The sequence below is a fragment of the Papio anubis genome, chromosome 4 (genome assembly GCF_008728515.1).
Source record: "Papio anubis isolate 15944 chromosome 4, Panubis1.0, whole genome shotgun sequence".
Classification (NCBI taxonomy): domain Eukaryota; kingdom Metazoa; phylum Chordata; class Mammalia; order Primates; family Cercopithecidae; genus Papio; species Papio anubis.
Window position 1 is genome coordinate 14,993,957 of NC_044979.1, and position 19,508 is coordinate 15,013,464.

At 42.3% G+C, this 19,508-nt stretch overlaps 1 protein-coding gene and 1 non-coding gene across 4 annotated transcripts in view; one reads left to right on the forward strand and one right to left on the reverse strand.

The window, feature by feature from the left end:
- Nucleotides 1-2,006: 2,006 nt before the first annotated feature.
- LOC103883311 overlaps nucleotides 2,007-19,508 on the reverse strand; it is a 90,311-nt gene continuing 72,809 nt past the window's right edge. For all 3 annotated transcript variants that reach the window (XR_002521212.2, XR_002521211.2, XR_001901301.3), the window contains 3 exons: nucleotides 11,398-11,566; nucleotides 4,175-4,373; nucleotides 2,007-3,768 (listed from right to left, as the gene is read on the reverse strand). This is a non-coding gene — a transcript (uncharacterized LOC103883311). The remainder of the gene's footprint in view (nucleotides 3,769-4,174; nucleotides 4,374-11,397; nucleotides 11,567-19,508) is intronic.
- LOC110742915 (olfactory receptor 10AC1) lies at nucleotides 7,069-10,543 on the forward strand. The gene has a single exon (XM_031665061.1). The coding sequence runs from the start codon at nucleotides 7,163-7,165 to the stop codon at nucleotides 8,141-8,143; it is 981 nt and encodes a 326-aa protein (XP_031520921.1). The 5' UTR covers nucleotides 7,069-7,162; the 3' UTR covers nucleotides 8,144-10,543.

Sequence of the window (19,508 nt, forward strand, 5' to 3'; positions counted from 1 at the left end):
TAATCTGTAAAAATAGAATTGAGGAAAATATTATTTCTTCAACTCTTAGAAGCAGAATAGAGAATATTCAAGAAGATGATATCCTTGATTATTTTTCAGCTCCACGGGAGAACAAATATTTGACCTCAGACAAAGCCTAGGAAGGAAAGGCTCCATGTATTACCTCAACATTCCTTGGTCAAAGAACAAAATCCCCAGGCCCCAGACCACATCAATAACAGGGTCCACCACTGAAAAGACTCCCCACTGAAGAGACTGGGCCCCCCTCAAAGCCCAGCCTCGGGCCTCCTGAATCATTTAGTCACTTATTGTTCTTTATCAGCAACCACAGGGATCCATTGTGGAAACCCTAAGGCAGGCAATTGGATGGCAGGGAAATGATCCCATTGTAAAGAACTCCCGAAGCCAAAATCACAAAATCACTTGCATCACTCTCAGGGGTGACAGATTTTCCAAGGGGCCTGCAACTTTCTGATGCAGCATTTGAAAATAATCAGCCACACTCCTGGAAAGTAGCTTGCCTGGGAGATCAACAGTGTTTCTCTCACCGTGTTTTCTTTTACATTTTGATGAATCATGAAAACATCTTGGCAGTGCTGAGATAGCCTTGGTTTCCTCATCCAAGCAGCTCCCTTGCCCTGGTACTTCATTCCAGCTCTCAGTCCATGGCCAGCAAGAAACAGAAAAGCATCTTTTAGAAGGAGGGTCTTGATGGGTTTTTGAGGGAGATCTCTTGCTGTTTTGTAGCACGAAATCATGTTCAGAAGTTTAAAGTATGTTTAAGCCGACTAAAACCAACTTCATGGAAAATGATAGTTATTTTTAGAAACAAATTTTGAAAACAAACTAGCTTCCCTATTAAACGCTAATATTTTTCAAGTAGATAAAGTAACTAATCCTCAGGCCTAGGGTCATTTTCAGAATGTGAAAGTACAATATCATACATTTGTGTGTGATGAAGTTGACCTTCACAGCACCAGAACTGGGACAGTCTCTCCACCAGATAATTTTGATGTGGAACATTAAAGTCCTCATTTTTGAAGCTTATCCCTCGTCCTCTGGCAGAAGCCTGAGTGACAGACATTAGTTAAAACGGGTGCTGCCTCATTGAAGTAGGGAATTTTTTTTTTAAATATCAAAGTTAGCTCTAATATCAGCAGGACTCCTAGATTTTCCTGGATCAAAGCTCTTCTCCAGATGAAAATGAAAGAGAGCAGGGAGCCTGAAATGATGCTTTCCTCCAAGCCCTGATCCCACCATCGACTTTGCAGAAAAGAGAACTAACAGTGGCAACTAGTCAGGAGGTCTAAACACAGGTACACATATTGTCGGGACTGGTAATTATGACTTGTCCGGAAGCTTGAGGGGAACATGTTGGTCAAAAGGCAAAAACAAAGGTCGCATATTGACCCAGAACTAGCAGACTAAAAGACTGACCATATAACCATCATGTTAAAGAAGGGCTCCAGGGCCGATGCCACAACTACCCAGGATATCTCATTTGTATAACATGCAGAATCACGAAACACTTCAGAAAACACCATAAAGGGGGAAAAACAAGAATGTTTGTGTAAGGGAAACATTCCCTATTGAATCTGTTAATTGTTAAATGCTTTTGAGAGAGAAAGAAGCCAACAAGAAACTAACAGAGGGTCTCTTTTATTTAGACTTTCAAAAGACCTTGACAAGATCTCATACCAAATTTAGTCATCACAGATTCAGTAGGCGGCTTTATCATGTAAAAGGAACTGGCTCACAAGACAGAAACACCATGCAGGCAAATAACACATATCCCAGGGATGGAGGCTGAGATTATAAAAGGTTGGGGAGGGACAACACAATGAAATCGATAAATCCAGAGATGACATTTAGCGCCTTTCAGTAAAGGAATTACCAAATTGATGAGGAAAAAAAAACACTAAAATATGTGGAAGTTTGCATGACAGCAAAAAAAAAAAAAAAAAAAAAGAACAGTAAATGAGTTTTATTTCAAAATATTTTATTTTATAAAACAAATTTGAATATAACATATATAATGCAAATATATGTAAATTAATGATTTTCAGGTTACCTGTCATAAACCAAGGAAAAGGCCTGTATGATGTAGGGAAAGGAGGCATTACAGTAATTGCAGTTGTCAGTTACTATGCAAAGGGAGCACAAAGACTGACATGACATTGTAGAAGTGAGAGTTGTCACATGAAATGATTAGAAACCACCTTTTGTTAGCTTCTTTGTGCCTGGCACCGTGTAATGGGTTATCTTTATAATATGCCTGATTCTCACAGCAATGCTGTGAATTAGGCGTCATTATCTCCATTTAGATATAGAGACTGAGGATCAGGGAAATTGAGTACATCAACGAAATTCAATGTGGCACATAAGTGATCAAGCCAGGATTTTAATCTAGTGATGTCTTCTTCCATAGCCTGTACAGTCTCAGAAAGACAGTAGGAAGTGTAAGAGGATAAAAAAGTGGAAAGAATAGAAATAGGGGGATAGATAGAAGATAGACAGACAGATAGTCAGACAGACAGACTTCCCTACATCTATGTCTACTCATCTCCCCATAAGGTTCCTACACCCAGAATACACTCACTTTGTTTCTTGCACCTCAGAAAGAGAAAAGTCACTAGGAAATCCCCTGAAACAGCACACTTACAGAGAGTTCCATAGTGGGAGGATGAATACTCAGAGAAAATATGACCTAAGCCTGTCAAGTAATAAACGATAAAAGCACAAATGCTTTCAGTGTTTTTGTGCACCTACTATGTATCAGGTCTGTACCAGAAATGTGTACATGTTATTTCCATGGAATCATCATCAAGCCTCTCTTTTGTTACCCCCCATTGAATCAGTGAGGAGTCTGAGGCTTTGGAAGAGTTTATTACCTTGCCCCTTCCCCAAATCAAGCATTCAGAAAACAACAAAGCAGAAATATAAACTATAAACAACAAAGTAGAAATATAAACTATGGAGACTCCTTTTACTTCACTAAGGACTAAGGCTAAACAAAATAAAAAAATAAATAAATGAATATATAGTGTGTTATTCCTAAAAGGAAGCTCTGGATAAAAATGGGTTCCAGAATAACTTATGTAAATTCATAGACCCGAAGCCCATGAAGAGTTATTAAATGAGGCTAAGAAATCCAGGCATATTCATAATCTTCTAAGTTTAACTTCTTACAAGATCAGGGAAATGATACAATTTTATCCTAAAATATTATAGGACAATGATAAAATTCTGCTGTGACCTCTCCTTTGGTGCTTTTGTAAACTACAATACCAGATCAGTAAGCTCAGGTCTACTCTGGAAGACAATTCTTACAGAAATAGAACCATTCAGCCAGAGGTATGAGAACCAGGCTCTAATCCAGTTTTGCTGCTAAAAGACCATGGTGAGATCCAAGTTTGATTAGTGACATCTCTGGACCTCACATGAAGGCCTAGAATGTTTGACCTTTAAGCTCCATTCCAGTTCAGCATTCTATGGAATCCTCAAAACCTGAAAGGGGCTGACTGACCGGTCTCACATCTCCCATCTCACATCCACCCATTAGGGGTGCTTCCACTAACTGTTGAAATGGTCGATTAAAAACATCATGATTGCAGATAATTTTAATTATTCTATACAGCAAAAAATCAAATCCCAGATCTGCGTCTCCAGCCCAGCGAGGCTCTCAGCCACATCCAGATGTCCTGGGCAACCAGCCAGCCATGACTCTGTGGGTGCTCCATGGAGTCTTATCCAATTAAAAAAGTGAGTCTGCCGGAACAATAACAATAGCAGCAATGAATGTCAAAGCTAAGGAGAAATTATTTTTAGATTTGCTATCTTAGATTATCTGCATTGCTGCTCACATCTACATGTCCTCAAGAAAAATGTCAACAAAGGGAAATCTGAGGACAGAAATGCCTACAGACTGTGGGTAATTTCTCTTCTGCAGAAGGTGGGAGATATGAAAAAAAGGGTAAGATATATCTCATGAGGGAAGGATGTTTTGGAAAAAGTATAAATAAGGGCGACGATATATGGATAAGACTATGGACTATTGGGGACTAGATTGCTTGGGTATAAATCTGGCTCTACCGTTAATTAGCTACATGATGTTTCATTTCCTTAGGCCTCAATTTCCTCATCTATAATGTGGGTATGCAGAGAGTCCACTTACCTTATTGCGCTGTCACTAAGAATAAGTAAATTAAATTTGCAAAGTCCTTGTGAGCATTGCCTGGCACTCTCTTAAATGTTAGCTGTTATGGCTGATGTTATTCGTCACTCAGAAGAGTGAGAACATCTGTCCTCTCCCTGGGGGAGGAAGGTGGCTTAGGCAGGCCTTGTGGTGTTTCCTTCTCTCTCTGTAGCTTCTCCTGCAAGGGTAGAGTTGGATTTGAATCACTGAAGCTTTGAAAGTATCTGTTCTCGCTCCCTCTCCCAGAGAAAAGATTCTTGAACATACATTCCTAGAATTTGTGACAATTCCTCCTAAAAACTCTAAGAGCAAAAACACCCCTTAGTCTCTTTTCCATTTAATTAGCCACTTTGACTTGCTTCACAGCACCTTGATTTTTAAAATTTTATCGTGTAGCTAACAAATAATAATTACACATATTTATGGAGAACTTAGTGACTTTTTGAAACGTATAATGTATAGTGATATTGTATATCCATCATCTCAAGCATGTATCATTTCTTTGCATTGCAAACCTTCAATATCCTCCTTCCAACTATTTGAAACTATATAAAATTGTTGATCACAGTCATCCTCCAATGCTATAGAACATAAGAAATTCTATCTAGCTGTAATTTTGTATCCTTTAACAAAGGATCTGTCCCTAGCCCCCTTCCCCCTACCATTCCCAGCCTCTACTATCCTCTTTTCTGCTTTTTACTTCTGAGATCAACTTGTTTTAACTTCCACATGAGTCTTTTTAAAACATGATGTACCTTGAGCTGCTAGGTATTGGTGCCATCAACGGGCCTTGCTTGTCATCTACATTTCTGTGTGGTATGAACATGGAGGAAGAACTGCGATGTTTCTGTTTCTTTTCTTATGCACTCCCCTGCACCCATCACACTTCTCTAAGGAGATGGAGAGGAAGAAGTAGAGGACAGAGCAGAGGCGGAGAGAAGAGAGCTGTCTTGGCACTTCAGGAATCCTCTAAGACAGCCAGGCCTCTCTCTCGTGTTCATAGCAAACAACAATTGGCGAAGAGGAGGCACGTAACACAGGTTTGTTACATTTGCTCAGTAGCATGAAGGGTGGCCAAAAACTGAAAAGTGAATGATCTAAAACAGATGGGAAATGAATCCACCTCCCTCAGACCTACCCAAAACCCAACCCTGCTCTTCCCTTAGAAAGTCTTCTTTCTAGTGGAAGATGACTTCTTTCAAATGGAAAACATCCATTTGAAAGTCCTGCCCTCAGATACCATGAGGAAGAGCACAGGGTGACACAGAGAAATAAAAACCCTCAGAATTCTCCTCTCATAAAAAGGTATTTTGCAGGGCATGGTGTCTCACATCTGTAATCCCAGCACTTTAGGAGGCCAAGGCAGATGGATTGCTTGAGCTCAGTAGTTTGAGACCAGTATGGACAACAGGGCGAAACCCCATCATGTTAGCTCGGTATGGTGGTGTGTGCCTGTAGTCCCAGCTACTCAGGAGACCGGAGTGGGAGGATTTCTTTAGCCCGGGGGTTCAAGGCTGCAGTGAACCATCATAGTGCCATTGCACTCCAGCCTGGGCAACAGTCTGAGACTGGTTTTTTTTTTTTTGTCTCAAAAAGAAAGAAAAACAGTATTAGATAGCAAAAGCCCAACTCTTTGCATTCCTTCCAGTTCTTTCATCTGATTTTCCTGTTGCCCTTTGACCCAGCTTTATTGCTCTTTTACTCTAGGATATAACAACTATGAAGAAATTCCACTTCCAACATTGATTAGCAGTGATTTTAAGAGCAAATAGTTGAGCTTACATTTAAAATTAAAAATTAATAAAAGAGATAGCTCATTAGTACCTATTGGAAAAATTAAACCTCCTCCTCCAGCTTGCATGACCTCAAATCTCTTTCTACCTCCTGGTTCTTCCATCCCGGAAGATTATGAGAAATGCAGCTGACCTGCACACTGTCACTGTTTTCCAAATGTTACTTGCAAATGAGTCACCGTATAATGCTTAGAATGAAACTGTGTTCCGACGGCAAATTTGGAATGTACTGCTAACTGAAAGTCAAGTTAGAACAAATACACGTCACCTTTTCTCATGTTGACAAAGCATTAATAAAAATGTTAGGGACATGTCGTTCCTGATGCACCCAGGGAAGTCTTCTCACAAAGTGTGTTCTGCTGCCTTAGTGCCTGCCCCAGAGCCTGGCACAGATCTGGGTCACTACTTAAAACTAAATAAATATGGATTGCCTTGACCTGAGTGACCTTTTTTCAGAACCTGGGTCATAGAAAGTTCTGGATTCAGCCTCAGAATGCAGATTCTGTTCCTAACTTCCTGTGAGCAATCCGTCCTTCAACAATCCCCTTTCCCCCCAACCCGAACTTTATTTTCCTCCTTAAAATTATGAAGCTACATGAGATGATCCCTAAGGCCCTCACCTGCATTATGTTTTTGTGATTCTATGATACACCACAGAAGGCAACTGAGAAATGACAGAATAGGGAAGGCGGGAGGAGACAGAAGCGGAAACTAAAGACATTTCCTGCCATGGGGAAGGAAATGTCTCAGGCTGCAGCAGACACAATACTCACAGCCCTATAGGACCCACAAAATAATAACTGGACTATAGAGGCACATGAATTCTTTGTAAGTAGAGGTCAGGAGTGATGATTGCAAGGAAAGGAGCTAAAATGCAGGCTTCTTTTGAAAGAGCACGTTGAGAAAGCAGCTATAGGAATTCTTGTCCAGGAGGCAGCAAAAACTGCACTATTTTTCTGAACAAGTCACTAAGACTTCCTTGTGAGAAGGAGTGGGAGTGGTGGACTGGGAATGGACCCACGAACTGTTGCGACCTCTCTGCAGCCACCATTCCTGGTCCAGCCTCTACCTTCCACCCGACTCCTCCTCCACACGCAGGGCCAGAGCATGTGTACCCAACAAGCTCTCCCCTCCTGTGACTCTCTCCCGCAGGTGCCTGTGGGCGGGCTCGTGCATGGACAGCCCCAGCAATGCCACCGTGCCCTGCGGCTTTCTCCTTCAAGGCTTCTCCGAGTTCCCGCACCTGAGACCTGTGCTCTTCCTTTTGCTGCTGGGGGTGCACCTGGCCACCCTGGGCGGGAACCTACTCATCCTGGTGGCCGTGGCCTCGATGCCCAGCCGGCAGCCCATGCTGCTCTTCCTGTGCCAGCTGTCAGCCATCGAGCTCTGCTACACGCTGGTGGTCGTGCCCCGCTCCCTGGTCGACCTGAGCACGCCGCCGGGCCACCGCAGGGGCAGCCCCATCTCCTTCCTGGGCTGCGCCTTTCAGATGCAGATGTTTGTGGCTCTGGGCGGGGCCGAGTGCTTCCTGCTGGCCGCCATGGCCTATGACCGCTACGTGGCCATCTGCCACCCGCTGCGCTACGCGGCAGTGGTGACCCCCGGGCTGTGCGCCCGACTGGCTCTGGCCTGCTGCCTTGGGGGACTGGCGGTGTCCGTGGGGCTCACGGTGGCCGTCTTCCACCTGCCTTTCTGTGGCTCCCGCCTGCTGGTGCACTTCTTCTGCGACATCACGGCGCTGCTGCACCTGGCCTGCACGCGGAGCTACGCCGACGAGCTGCCCCTGCTGGGCGCCTGCCTGGTGCTGCTGCTGCTGCCCTCGGTGCTCATCTTGGCCTCCTACGGCGCCATCGCCGCTGCCCTGCGCCGCCTGCGCTGCCCTGAAGGCCGGGGCAAGGCCGCCTCCACCTGCGCCTCGCATCTGACAGTCACCTTCCTGCACTACGGCTGCGCCACCTTCATGTACGTGCGGCCCAGAGCCAGCTACTCCCCACGCCTGGACCGCACCCTGGCGCTGGTCTACACCAACGTCACGCCGCTGCTGTACCCGCTCATCTACAGCCTGCGCAACCGCGAGATCACCGCCGCCCTGCGCAGGGTGCTGGGGCGCCAGCGGCCAGGCCAAGCCCCAAGCGGGGATCTTGGCGAGCTCTGAATACAGGCCCGGACCAGGCAGGGGGGGCGGCTCCGCTCTGCAGTTTTCTCCATCATGAGGGGTCTGCATGGGGAAAGCCACCAGACTCAAGGACTGCATTCAGGAAAGAGCTCGGAAATGTCACAAGGACAGCCTCCCAGCTGTTGCCCCATCCTCCACTCTTCCCTTGAATTGCCAAGACACTGTGGCCTAGAGCCAGAGACCTGGGTTTAGTGGCTCCCTAAATACTTGTTGAGTTTCTTCCTGTGTGTTGGAGCCCGTGCAAGGTGCGGGGCTGGTGGTGATAAAGACGGCACAGCTCCTGGCCTCATGAGGCTCCTAGACCCATAGGTGAGAAGGCCAGATGTGAGGAGTAAACCAGAGATGGGTGGACTGGCTCATAAGACACGTTACCCCTGCTAGCCTTTTTGAGGGCTGAGGGGAGTCAGGGGAAGTATTTTAGGGAGAAAGACAGCTACGCAGAGACTGTAAGGTAAGCAGGGGTTAACCAGGTGAAGAGAAGGAGGCAGAATGCTCCAAGCAAAAGTGCTTCTCAGGGGCTGGGGCATGTTGGGAGGGACCTTGGAAACAGCTGAGGAATCTGTATTCAGGGAGGGCTGTGATGGCCTGCCTCCATTACATGGTCACTGAGGCTGCAGGGTGGCCCATGGACCGGAGAGGTGAAGACCTGTTTAGGAAACTGTTGGCATAGTCCGAGAGAGGTGGTGGAACCTGGACCAGAGTGTCAGCACAGGGGATCAAGCCACATGGAAAGAGTCCAGAGATGTGCTGGAAGTGAACGCTATAGACTCTTGATTGGAATGGGGGTGAGGAAGAAAGAGGAGTTAAGGATCACTTCTAATCTAAGTTATTTGGTGGATGGTGGTGCCATTGCTGAGAATACAGGAGCAGGAGCAAGTGGGGAGAAAGGGGTGGTGGCAGGGTTCTGTTTTGAACATGTCCAGTTGAAATGCTGCTAAGACAAAACAGTGAAGATGCTGCTTGAGGAGGCAGACACACCCATCCAGAACTCAGGAGAGAGATTAAAGAGGGGGATAGATTTGGAATTAGAGTTGGCTGCTGAGACCTTAAAGGTGGGCAATATCACCTGGGAAACTGTATACAGGGAGAAGAAAAGAGGTCCCAGCCAGAGCCCAGAGGAAGGCTAGCAGGAAAGGGAGTACAGGAAAGGAGACTCCAGGAGACTTGAGAGTTGCTGAGGTCCATGGCCTTGGGCCGTTCCTTCCTTTGCCTCTCCAGCCTGTGACCTCAACTGTAAAATGAGGGCAAGACTCCAAGATCTGTAAGGTTCCTTCCTGCTCTCTGATCTCTTAAGATGGAACATGCAAGGATACACAGGATCACTGAAAAGGGTACAAGAGGAAATACGTGTCAATAATCTAGTGCCAACTGAATGCATGAGGAATGTCAAATGGGGAACTGACACAGGTGGCATTAATGGGGAAGGTTTGCTGGAAGAGGCTAGGTTATCTGAAATGACTTGGAGACAGTGGTTGATTTGCCTTGACTTAAATCATCTGGAAGTCAACTGAAAGGCCTATTCACTAATTTGACTCCGGGTAATTACTGTCTGTGAATGCAGAAAGTCAGATGATAGAAGGTCTGGGCCACAGGCTTTTCTAGACACTCTCTCCCACAAGGAGCCACTTTTTTGGGATGTGACGTGAAAGATGCTTTGTAGAGGTAATGAGCATATAAACTTGCTATTAGAATGACTGATGCTTTTCTCAGGTAACTGATATGGTAACACTAATGGACAGTGACTTTGGGAAGATACGCAGGGGACCTTGAATTGCATTTTGGCTTTCTTTCTCTTGGTTTGGGGGAAAGAAGCATAATACTAACAGAGTGATACACTAGGAAGGTGAACTGACAATAGCACTGGAAGACAGAGTAAAGATGATGGGGCTGGTAAAGGATTGTGGCAAAAGTCCGCAGATGAGAATGCAAGGTTCTTAGCCGGATGTGTCTGGGATGCAGAAGGGAAAGGAGGAATGAGGCAGGATGTGGTGAAGACATTAGCGCAAACCAAGTGGGAAGGACAAAATCATGACTTAGAATAAACTTGAGCATTCACCTTAAGATATGCATCAAAGTAAATGTCATGTGCATCAAACATTTAAATGTAAAATACAAAACCATTTTTAAAATTTTGAAAATATATATTAAAAATAAAAATATAACTTGTCTCCGAATTGAGAAGAGATGATCTAAGCACAAAGGCAAAAGGAGTTACAGAAAAAAAAAAAAAAAGTCTCATGGGTTTGATTGCAGAAAAATTTAATTCTTGTGTTTATTAAAAAGTGTATGTTGGCCAGGCATGTTGGCTCACGCCTGTAATCCCAACACTTTGGGAGTCCGAGGCAGGCAGATCATGAGATCAGGAGTTCAAGACCAGCCTAGCCAATATTATGAAACCAATCTCTACTAAAACTACAAAAATTAGCTGGGCGTGGTGGTGGGTGCCTGTAATACCAGCTATTTGGAAGGCTGAGGCAGGAGAATTGCTTAAACCCAGGAGACTGAGGTTGCAGTGAGCCAAGATCATGCCATTGCACTCCAGCCTAGGTAATAGAGCAAGACTCCATCTCAGAAAAAAAAAAAAAGGATGTGTTTCCAGGCATGATGGCATATGCCTGTAATTCCAGCTACTCAGGAGGCTGTATAAGGTAACTGCATGAGGCCAAGATTTAAGGCCGGCCTGCGCAACATAGTAACACCCTGTCCCCCCAAAAAAAACAGATATATGATGTGTGTGTGTGTATGTGTGTGTATATGTGTGTGTGTGTATGTGTGTGTGTATATGTGTGTGTATGTATATATATATACACATATATAAAAAATCAAGGTCTTGTAGTGTCCACTTATATATATACATATATATACACACACACACACACACACACACACATATATATGTATGTGGATCGCCTGAGGTCAGGAGTTCGAGACCAGCCTGACCAAAATAATGAAACCCCATCTCTACTAAAAACACAAAAATTTTATATATATATATATATATGCAAGTGACAAACTAGAGATCTAATTCCAACAAATATAACAATAAAATGGCTAATGTAATTATTCTTACCAAACAAAAGAAAAGAAAAACATGAACATCACAATTTTAAAAATGGGTAAGAGAGATGAACAAACAATTTACAGGATGACTTTATAAAATATTTTTTGTTTCAACTTCATTAGTAACAAAAAATTCAGACAATAAAATATAATTTGGTTCCTATCAAACTTACAAAGAATTCCTCAAACAATTTTCAGTGTCAGCAAAGTTAGGATGTAAAGAGCACTCTTAGATGGCCAGTATAAGACAGTCTTTGAGGAGCTCCATTTCTTCTTTTAAATCATGGTCCTTACTAAGTATTGTCCTCTCAGATCCACTAATTCCATTTCTTGAAGGTTATACTGAGAAAATAATCAGAGATATGAATAATTATTTTTGTAAGGGGCATGTATTAGTCTGTTCTCATGCTGCTAATAAAGTCATACCCAAGACTGGGTAATTTATAAAGGAAAGAAGTTTAATTAATTCACAGTTCCACATGGCTGGGGAGGACTCACAGTCATGGCGGAAGGTGAATGAGGAGCAAAGTCACATGGCGACAGGCAAGGAGAATGAGAGCCAAGTGAAAGGGAAAACCCCTTATAAAACCATCAGAACTCATGAGACTTATTCACTACCATGACAACAGTATGGGGGAAAATGACCCCATGATTCAATTATCTCCCACTTGGTCCCTCTCACAACACATGGGAATTATGGGAGCTACAATGCAAGATGAGATTTGGGTGGGGACACAGCCTAACCATATCAGGACATTAATTGCAGTATCCTAATATTAGTTAAAAATGCAAAGCAATGTACAGGTTCAATATTGGGATAATAATTAAATAAATATAATGGAACACTTAAAATCTATGCAGAAAAGGTTTCTCATGATGTATTTTTCACCGATAAAATATCCATGATGTACTGCTGAATAAAATTTTCAAGAGGTAGAACTAATGACCCCCAAAAAACAAGTACATGTATGTACACAGATACACAAATATATAGAAGACTGGATTTTTAAAAGCACCAAAACGTTTATAATTTCCATCTCTGTGTGATAAGACTATGGGTAATTTTTATTTTCTTTAGTGCAAATTTTTCAAATTTTGCGTATTTTCAAAGTATATTACTTTTATATATTTTTAAAAATTATTATTTGTTGGATCCCTGTCAATGAATCAGAGACTTCTTATCACCAGGATACAGGTCTGAATCACACTTTCCTGAAAACAGTCTTCTCACCAATAGCTCTGGACTTATGTGAAGGGGAACTAGAGCGAGCTTTAGAGGAGTGGCTTGAGGGCTATATGTGGTATAAGAATAGCATTACAATGGCCAGGCACGGTGGCTCACGCCTGTAATCCCAGCACTTTGGGAGGCCAAGGTGGGTGGATCGCCTGAGGTCAGGAGTTTGAAACCAGCCTGACCAACATAATGAAACCGCATCTCTACTAAAAATACAAAAATTACCTGGGCGTGGTGGTGGGCACCTGTAATCCCAGCTACTCGGGAGGCTGAGGCACAAGGATCGCTTGAATCCAGGAGACAGAGGTTGCGGTGAGCTGAGATTGTGCCACTGCACACTCCAGCCCGGGCAACAAGAGCAAAACTCCCTCTCAAAAAAAAAAAAAAAGAATAGCATTACACAAAGTATTTTAATCCCCCACTAGCTTGAAGGAAACCTTGTCATTGATAAAGTAAAGAGATACTAAGAGGAAAAATAACAATCCACACTGTCTTGTAAAAAATTAATGAGCAAATAAATTCACTTGACGTAACTGTTTCTAAACAATGTTACACTAACATATGCTAGTATGTCAAAGAGCACAAATTGGCACAAAACTTAAGTACAAATGTAAGTTACACTAGGAAAATTCCAGAATTTATTTATTCATCCATATTTGCAATAAATACATGTTGATTGAATTCCACGCCAAGACCTAAACAGTTAAGAATTCAACAGTGATCAAGATGCCACTGTATTCCTAGCACCTATGCAAATTATTGAAGAAATGAAGGTGAGGTTTACACGGAGTTTGAAAATCTAGGAGATTCAGGCAAATAAACAGCAATTGCATTGCTGTGAAATAAGTACTATGAAGGCAGGAAATAGAAGATTATGCAGGAAAAACTAGGCAAAACTTGGGTAGTGGAAGCATCAGGAAAAGCTTATGGAATAAGTAAGGTGTAAGATCTAAAGTAGGAATAACTAGAGTTAGACAAAGAAAGCTGAAAGAGGAGAGTCCAGGCAGAGGGAACAGTATGTGCAAGTGCCCCAAGGCAAAAGAGAACATGGAAACTAGTCAATATGATTGGTTCTTATTGGTAGTGATGAGGTGGTTGGGAGAGATGTTGTGTGTGTTGCAAATATTAAGAGGTTGTGCTAGAGGAACAAATAGAAACCAGATCTTGCAAGCCTTGCAAGGGATGACAGATAGGTTTCTGTCCTGGAAAAGATGACAGATTGGGCTCACTGAGATGGAGAGCACAAGGAAAGCAACCAGTGTGAGGGAAGGACAAGGTGGAGGTGATATGTTCGCTATTGATCATGTTGACAAGGGGTAGCACAGTCAGCAGTTTATGTGATGTGCATCAGGAGAATCTGGGTAGAGAAATGCTCATGTTAGAGACTGACGTGGCTGTCAGAAGTCACCAGCATGTTAGAGATTGGCATAGCTGGTAGAAGTCACTAGCATGTTAAAAACTGCCATAGCTGGTAGAAGTCACCAGCATGTTAAAAACTGCCATAGCTGGTAGAAGTCACCAGCATATTTGAGATTTGCGTGGCTAAGACCTCCCAGAATGAGTAAGTGTAGTTAGAAAAGTAGCTTCAACATAAGACCCTGAGGGGCATTAACACTAAAAATTTGGAAAAAAAAAATGAACTGACTTTCTAAACATAACACAAAACGTGAAATTTATCATGTAAAAAATAATCCAAAGCTTTCTCTATGGGACGCCACTTTAAGCAAACAGAAAAGAGAAAAGAGAAACTTGGAAATTCACATGTAATGAATGAAAGAGGCTCATTTCATTAATACATAAAGAGCTCTTGCCAATTAATAAGAAAAAGGTAAAAACCTCCAAAAAATGGGCAAAGTTATGAACGGACTGTTTATAAGAAAGGAAATATAAATAGCCCGTAGTGGAAAGGTTTCAATCTCATTCATAAGAGAAATGCAAAATAAAATTATGAAGTTGTCAAATTAACAACACTGAAAGATGACTAACATACAGCATGAGGGTGAAACAGACCCTCCTGCATGTTATTAATGAGAGTATAAATTTATACAATTTCTATACAGGGAAAGTGGACGATATTAATTAAAATAGATGACATGTATAATTTGTTTCAATTATTTTATTTCCAGGATTTGACCCTACAAATTTATTTGCTTATGGGAAAATATGAATGTTCAAAAATATTCATGTCAGCATTACTTGGATTATCAAAAATCTAGTAATTTCTTAAATATCAATCAATATGTGACCAATTAAATGCATTTTGGTTTATCCCTGTGATGGAATTCTATGCAGCTGCTGAAAAGAATGAAACAGTTTTATCTATGGCAGGTGTGGAATCAAGTCTCATATAAGTTGTTAAATGAAAAAAGCAAAGCATGTGATTATATATATTAAGGAGTCATCCTTGATTCTACTCTTTTCTTCTGGCACATCTCACCTTTTCCCTCGTTATTTCCACTCCTGGAATGCTCTTCCCATAGATCTTCCCAGCCTGGCTTTTCGTCATTCAGATGCTGTCTCAACTCAAATACTGACTCCTCAAAGAGGCATTCATTGACCACTCCATGTAATGTTTCCTCTCCACCCTCTCTCACATTATCATGCTTTAATTTCTAATCATCTGTCATTATTGGAAATTATCTTACTTGCCTTTATACTGTTTTATTGCCCATTCCTTCCAACATAAACTCTGTGAAAGGCCATCTGCTTCACTCACCATGGTATTCCCAGTTCCTATCAGTGTCTGGCATGGAATAGATGCTTAATAAATTGTTGAATGAATGAGTAAATAAATCAAGGTTTATGGTATGCTAGCATTTATGAGCAAAAATATTTAATTGTAGCTGGGCGCGGTGGCTCACGCCTGTAATCCCAGCACTTTGGGAGGCCAAGACGGGCTGATCACCTGAGGTCGCGAGTTCAAGACCAGCCTCACCAACATGGAGAAACCCTGTCTCTACTAAAAATACGAAATTAGCCGGGCATGGGGGCACATGCATGTAATCCTAGCTACTCGGGAGGCTGAGGTAGGAGAATCGCTTGAACCTGGGAGGTGGAGGTTGCGGTGAGCCAAGATCGCGCCATTGCACTCCAGCCTGGGAAACAAGAGTGAAACTCCATCTCAAATAAACATATATATACACACATATATATGTTACATATATATTATACACATATATATGTTACATATATATTATACACATATATATTACATATATTATACATACACATATTACATATATATATTGTATATATATGTAATTGTATGTGCATGTGTCTGTATATTTCCTATGTGTTTTCTACATGTGCATATACACACACAGATACAGACACACATATTTCTGCCAAAGTAAAAGTCTAGCGACTGGGGAATAGAGGTGGGAAAAACCTACATTTTTCATTGAAAACGTTCGTTACATACGTGTATGTATCAGTTATTCAATAAATGCTTTTCAAATAAAAATACAGGATAGGCAGAGGAAGAGGAATGCCCAACGGAGTTTTTTCAAAAGAGCAATCAGAGAAGTGGAAGAAAATCCAACATATTGTGGTGTCATGGAAACCAAGAAAGGGAATTTCAAGGATGGAGTAATCAACAGTGCCAAAATGATACTATGATTTCTAGAATAGTATGACTGGAGCCAAAGATGGCTTTAAAGATGCCTACTCCAACCCAGAAAGTACTGAATTCACCCGTACAAACCTCAGCAGTGCATGTGCAAAGATCTACTGACCAAACAACAAAACATACATACAGAAATGCTGTCTAGCCAGAGATCACATAATGACTGCAAGGCCCCATACACTGTTGAAAGAACACAAAGAACCCATTCAAATCATGTGTAATCAACTGCCGGAATGGGAAATAACACTGTCTTTCATTTTAAATGCCGAAATGTTTAACACCGTTTCAAGATTTGTACCCAGATTTGTTTTAATCAGGTAGGGTAAAGTGACAGACACAGAAACAGCTGCCTTTGAAAGAAGAGTTTATTACTCACAGTTCCTAAGAGAAGGAGGCATGCTGTGTCATGCAGGGCCACGCTGAGAGGTGCACAGGTTTGTCAGGAGACAGAAAGAGAAAGGGAAGACCATGGCCGAGAGACTTGATTGTGGTTTCTATGGGAAGAAATGAGTGAGTGAAGTAGAAAGCTTGAGGAAGTTTAAGATAGGATAGTTTGAATAATTTCAGCAGGCTCTGGATGACATGGGTGGTATCTAGTAGTCCAAGACCTTGCCCTGGGGTGATTAGGGTGGGGAAAATGTTGAGTTGGCATGCAAGAGTTAGATAAAGGAGGTGATTGAGGATATGAGCTCTGGATTGGTTGGTTTGCATCTTAATGACATTCTCACAGGGGAAACATTTGCCCCTTCTTCTAAATTTCCACTTGTCCAGTTACCCCAAAGCCTCGGAATGTATTCATTTACCAGGAACTGCAAACTCTTGGTGATCTAGCCACTTTCCTTCAGCTGAAAGTTGCTACTTCATAGGTACAGAAACTATGTAATTAAAGCAATGGGAACTTTCCCATCTTAAAGAAGCATACCTAGAAATTAGTTAGCACTGAGAGGAGCAGTCTCTCCCAGGCCAGCAACGCCTCCAAGATGTTGAAGCATCATAACACATAGAAAATAAAAAACATAATCAATACACATACTCCAAAAATGATACCTAAGATAGTGTGCATGGAATAAAATTTTTCTGTAACTCTTCAACTGGACCATCATTGATTCCAGCTGTCTTTCTATAACAAATCCCTTCATAGGTCTGAAACTAATGCCTCACCAAATCCTCTCTCCACCACAGCCTCTTACTTCCCAGCTCTCATTTATTTGCTCTGAGACCATCCCTTGTCACCTTCATGAACAGCTTCAATCCTTTGGCCTACAGGTTCTCTCCACCTGTCTGCCACCAAAAGGAAGCTCCTTCACTTTGCTTCAAAATCAAGATCTCTTGGACTAACATTTAATTACTTGAGCCAACACTCTCAATTCCATTGTCTGTGTTCTACACACCACATTTACAAACCTCAATCCTATTTTCTGACATCTCTAATACAAATCTGTGAGTGCTTAATACTACTGAAGACAACTTATAACAGGACCACTGTAATTCTGTAGGATCCAAACTCAGATGGGCCTTATCTTCTGCTGCCCTGCTATACTGCTACATCAGTGGGCTTCTTCCTTGGCTACACACTGGAATCACCCAAAGACCTTTAAAAATATGAATGTCTGCTCTGATACCAGAGATTCTGCTTTGCTTGGTGTATTATTCCATTTTCATACTGCTATAAAGAACTGCCCAAGACTGGGTAATATGCAAAAAAAAAAAAAAAAAAAAACAAAGAGGGTTAGTTGACTCACAGGCCAGCATGGCTGGAGAGGTCTCAGGAAACTTGCAATCATGGTGGAAGGTGAAGGGGAAGCAGGCACCTTCTTCATAAGGCGGCAGGAAGAAGTGCCAAGAGAAGAGGAAAGAGTCCCTTATGAAACCATCAGATCTTGTGAGAACACACTCACTAGCACAAGAACAGCATGGGGGAAACCGCCCCTATGGTTCAATTACCTCCATCTGGTCTCTCCCTTGGGGAGGTTACACAGATTTGGGGGATTACAATTCGAGATGAGATTTGGGTGGGGACACGAAGCCTAATTGTATCACTTGGTCTTGGTGTAAGTCAGGCATTGGGGTTTTCAACAACTCACTTTAGGTGATTCTAAGGTGTAGTCAAGGTTGAGAGCCACTGCCCTCTAATCATTACTCCAGTCCTTCACAGTGGAAAAGGTTACCCTCCTTCTACTTAAATTTAACCCTCCTTCTTGAGTTCCAGATGTCATCTTCACCTACCTCCTCAAAAAGCTCATACATTACTTACCACTACTATCTCCCATGCTTAGAACCCAGGTATATGAACATCTTTAAGGTAGGAAAGTTCCAATTATTCTAATTGCACAGGTTCTTTTTCTTGACATAGCAACTTTCAACTGAGGGGAAGTGGCTAAATCACCGAGTTTGCAGTTCCCAGTCAATGAATACTTCCTACAGAAGGTGGGTAACTGGACAAGTGGACAGTTAAAAGGGGGCTGTAGGGAGGGAACCAGAACACCACTATTCAGAAGGAAAAAAGAAAAGGTGAAATAAATGTGGAAAAATACTTATTAAAACTTTAATGAAATTTCTCTGCATACAAGACCATTTCCCACATCTAAGCTAAAGCTCACTTAGAGAAGTAATATTGTGTAGCCCTTTGCGGGGCAACATTTCTCCAAGATATCTGAGTTGTAGGTAATAGCTAAGCTTTTATATTAAGCCTATTAATGACTTAAGTATTTGCCTAGAGCTTCTGAAGTACTAGTCCCACAGAGTGGAGATTAAGATTTCTATGATCCTCCTGACATTGTACCTCCTTCATCTTACAATGGGAGGGGAGGCCATACAATCTCCCTTAATCCAGCAGTTGGCTCCTTCAGTTGCTCCTGGTGGCCATCTTCCCTGCAGTGTCTGCCTCCTCCCCAGGCTGTGCCTGATTGATGGGTCTTACTGACTCACCATGGAGGTCCATGTTATCTCCAGCCCTCAGCGACTCCCTAAAGCAGTTGCTGCCTTCTAGGAAACAATCATGAAAGTGAATTTAATCCATCTTGTCTCATTATAATTAAAGCACACATCACGAAAGGAAAAGTAAAGTGCTTCACCTGAACGTTGCTGGAGCACAGCACCTGTAGAGGCAGGGCTGGGCCTCGGAGAGAAAAGTGGCAGTGCTGTAGCACAGGGGTATTGAGCCAGGCTACCTGGATCTGGATTCCGACCCCTCAAGTTTCTGACTGTGACCTTGGACAAGTTCCTCTAACTTCTCCGGGCCTCTGAGTCTTTAGTGGATAAGCTGGAGTTGACATTAGCACTTGCCTCACAGGGTTATGATAATCACAGCTAATATACAAAATATGCTTAGAACAGTGCCTGGCACTGTTAGCTATTATTAGTAGGGCATTATTAATGGCAGATATTTTCTGGTAGGCAGGATCAGTGCGGAAGTCCCGGAGCTG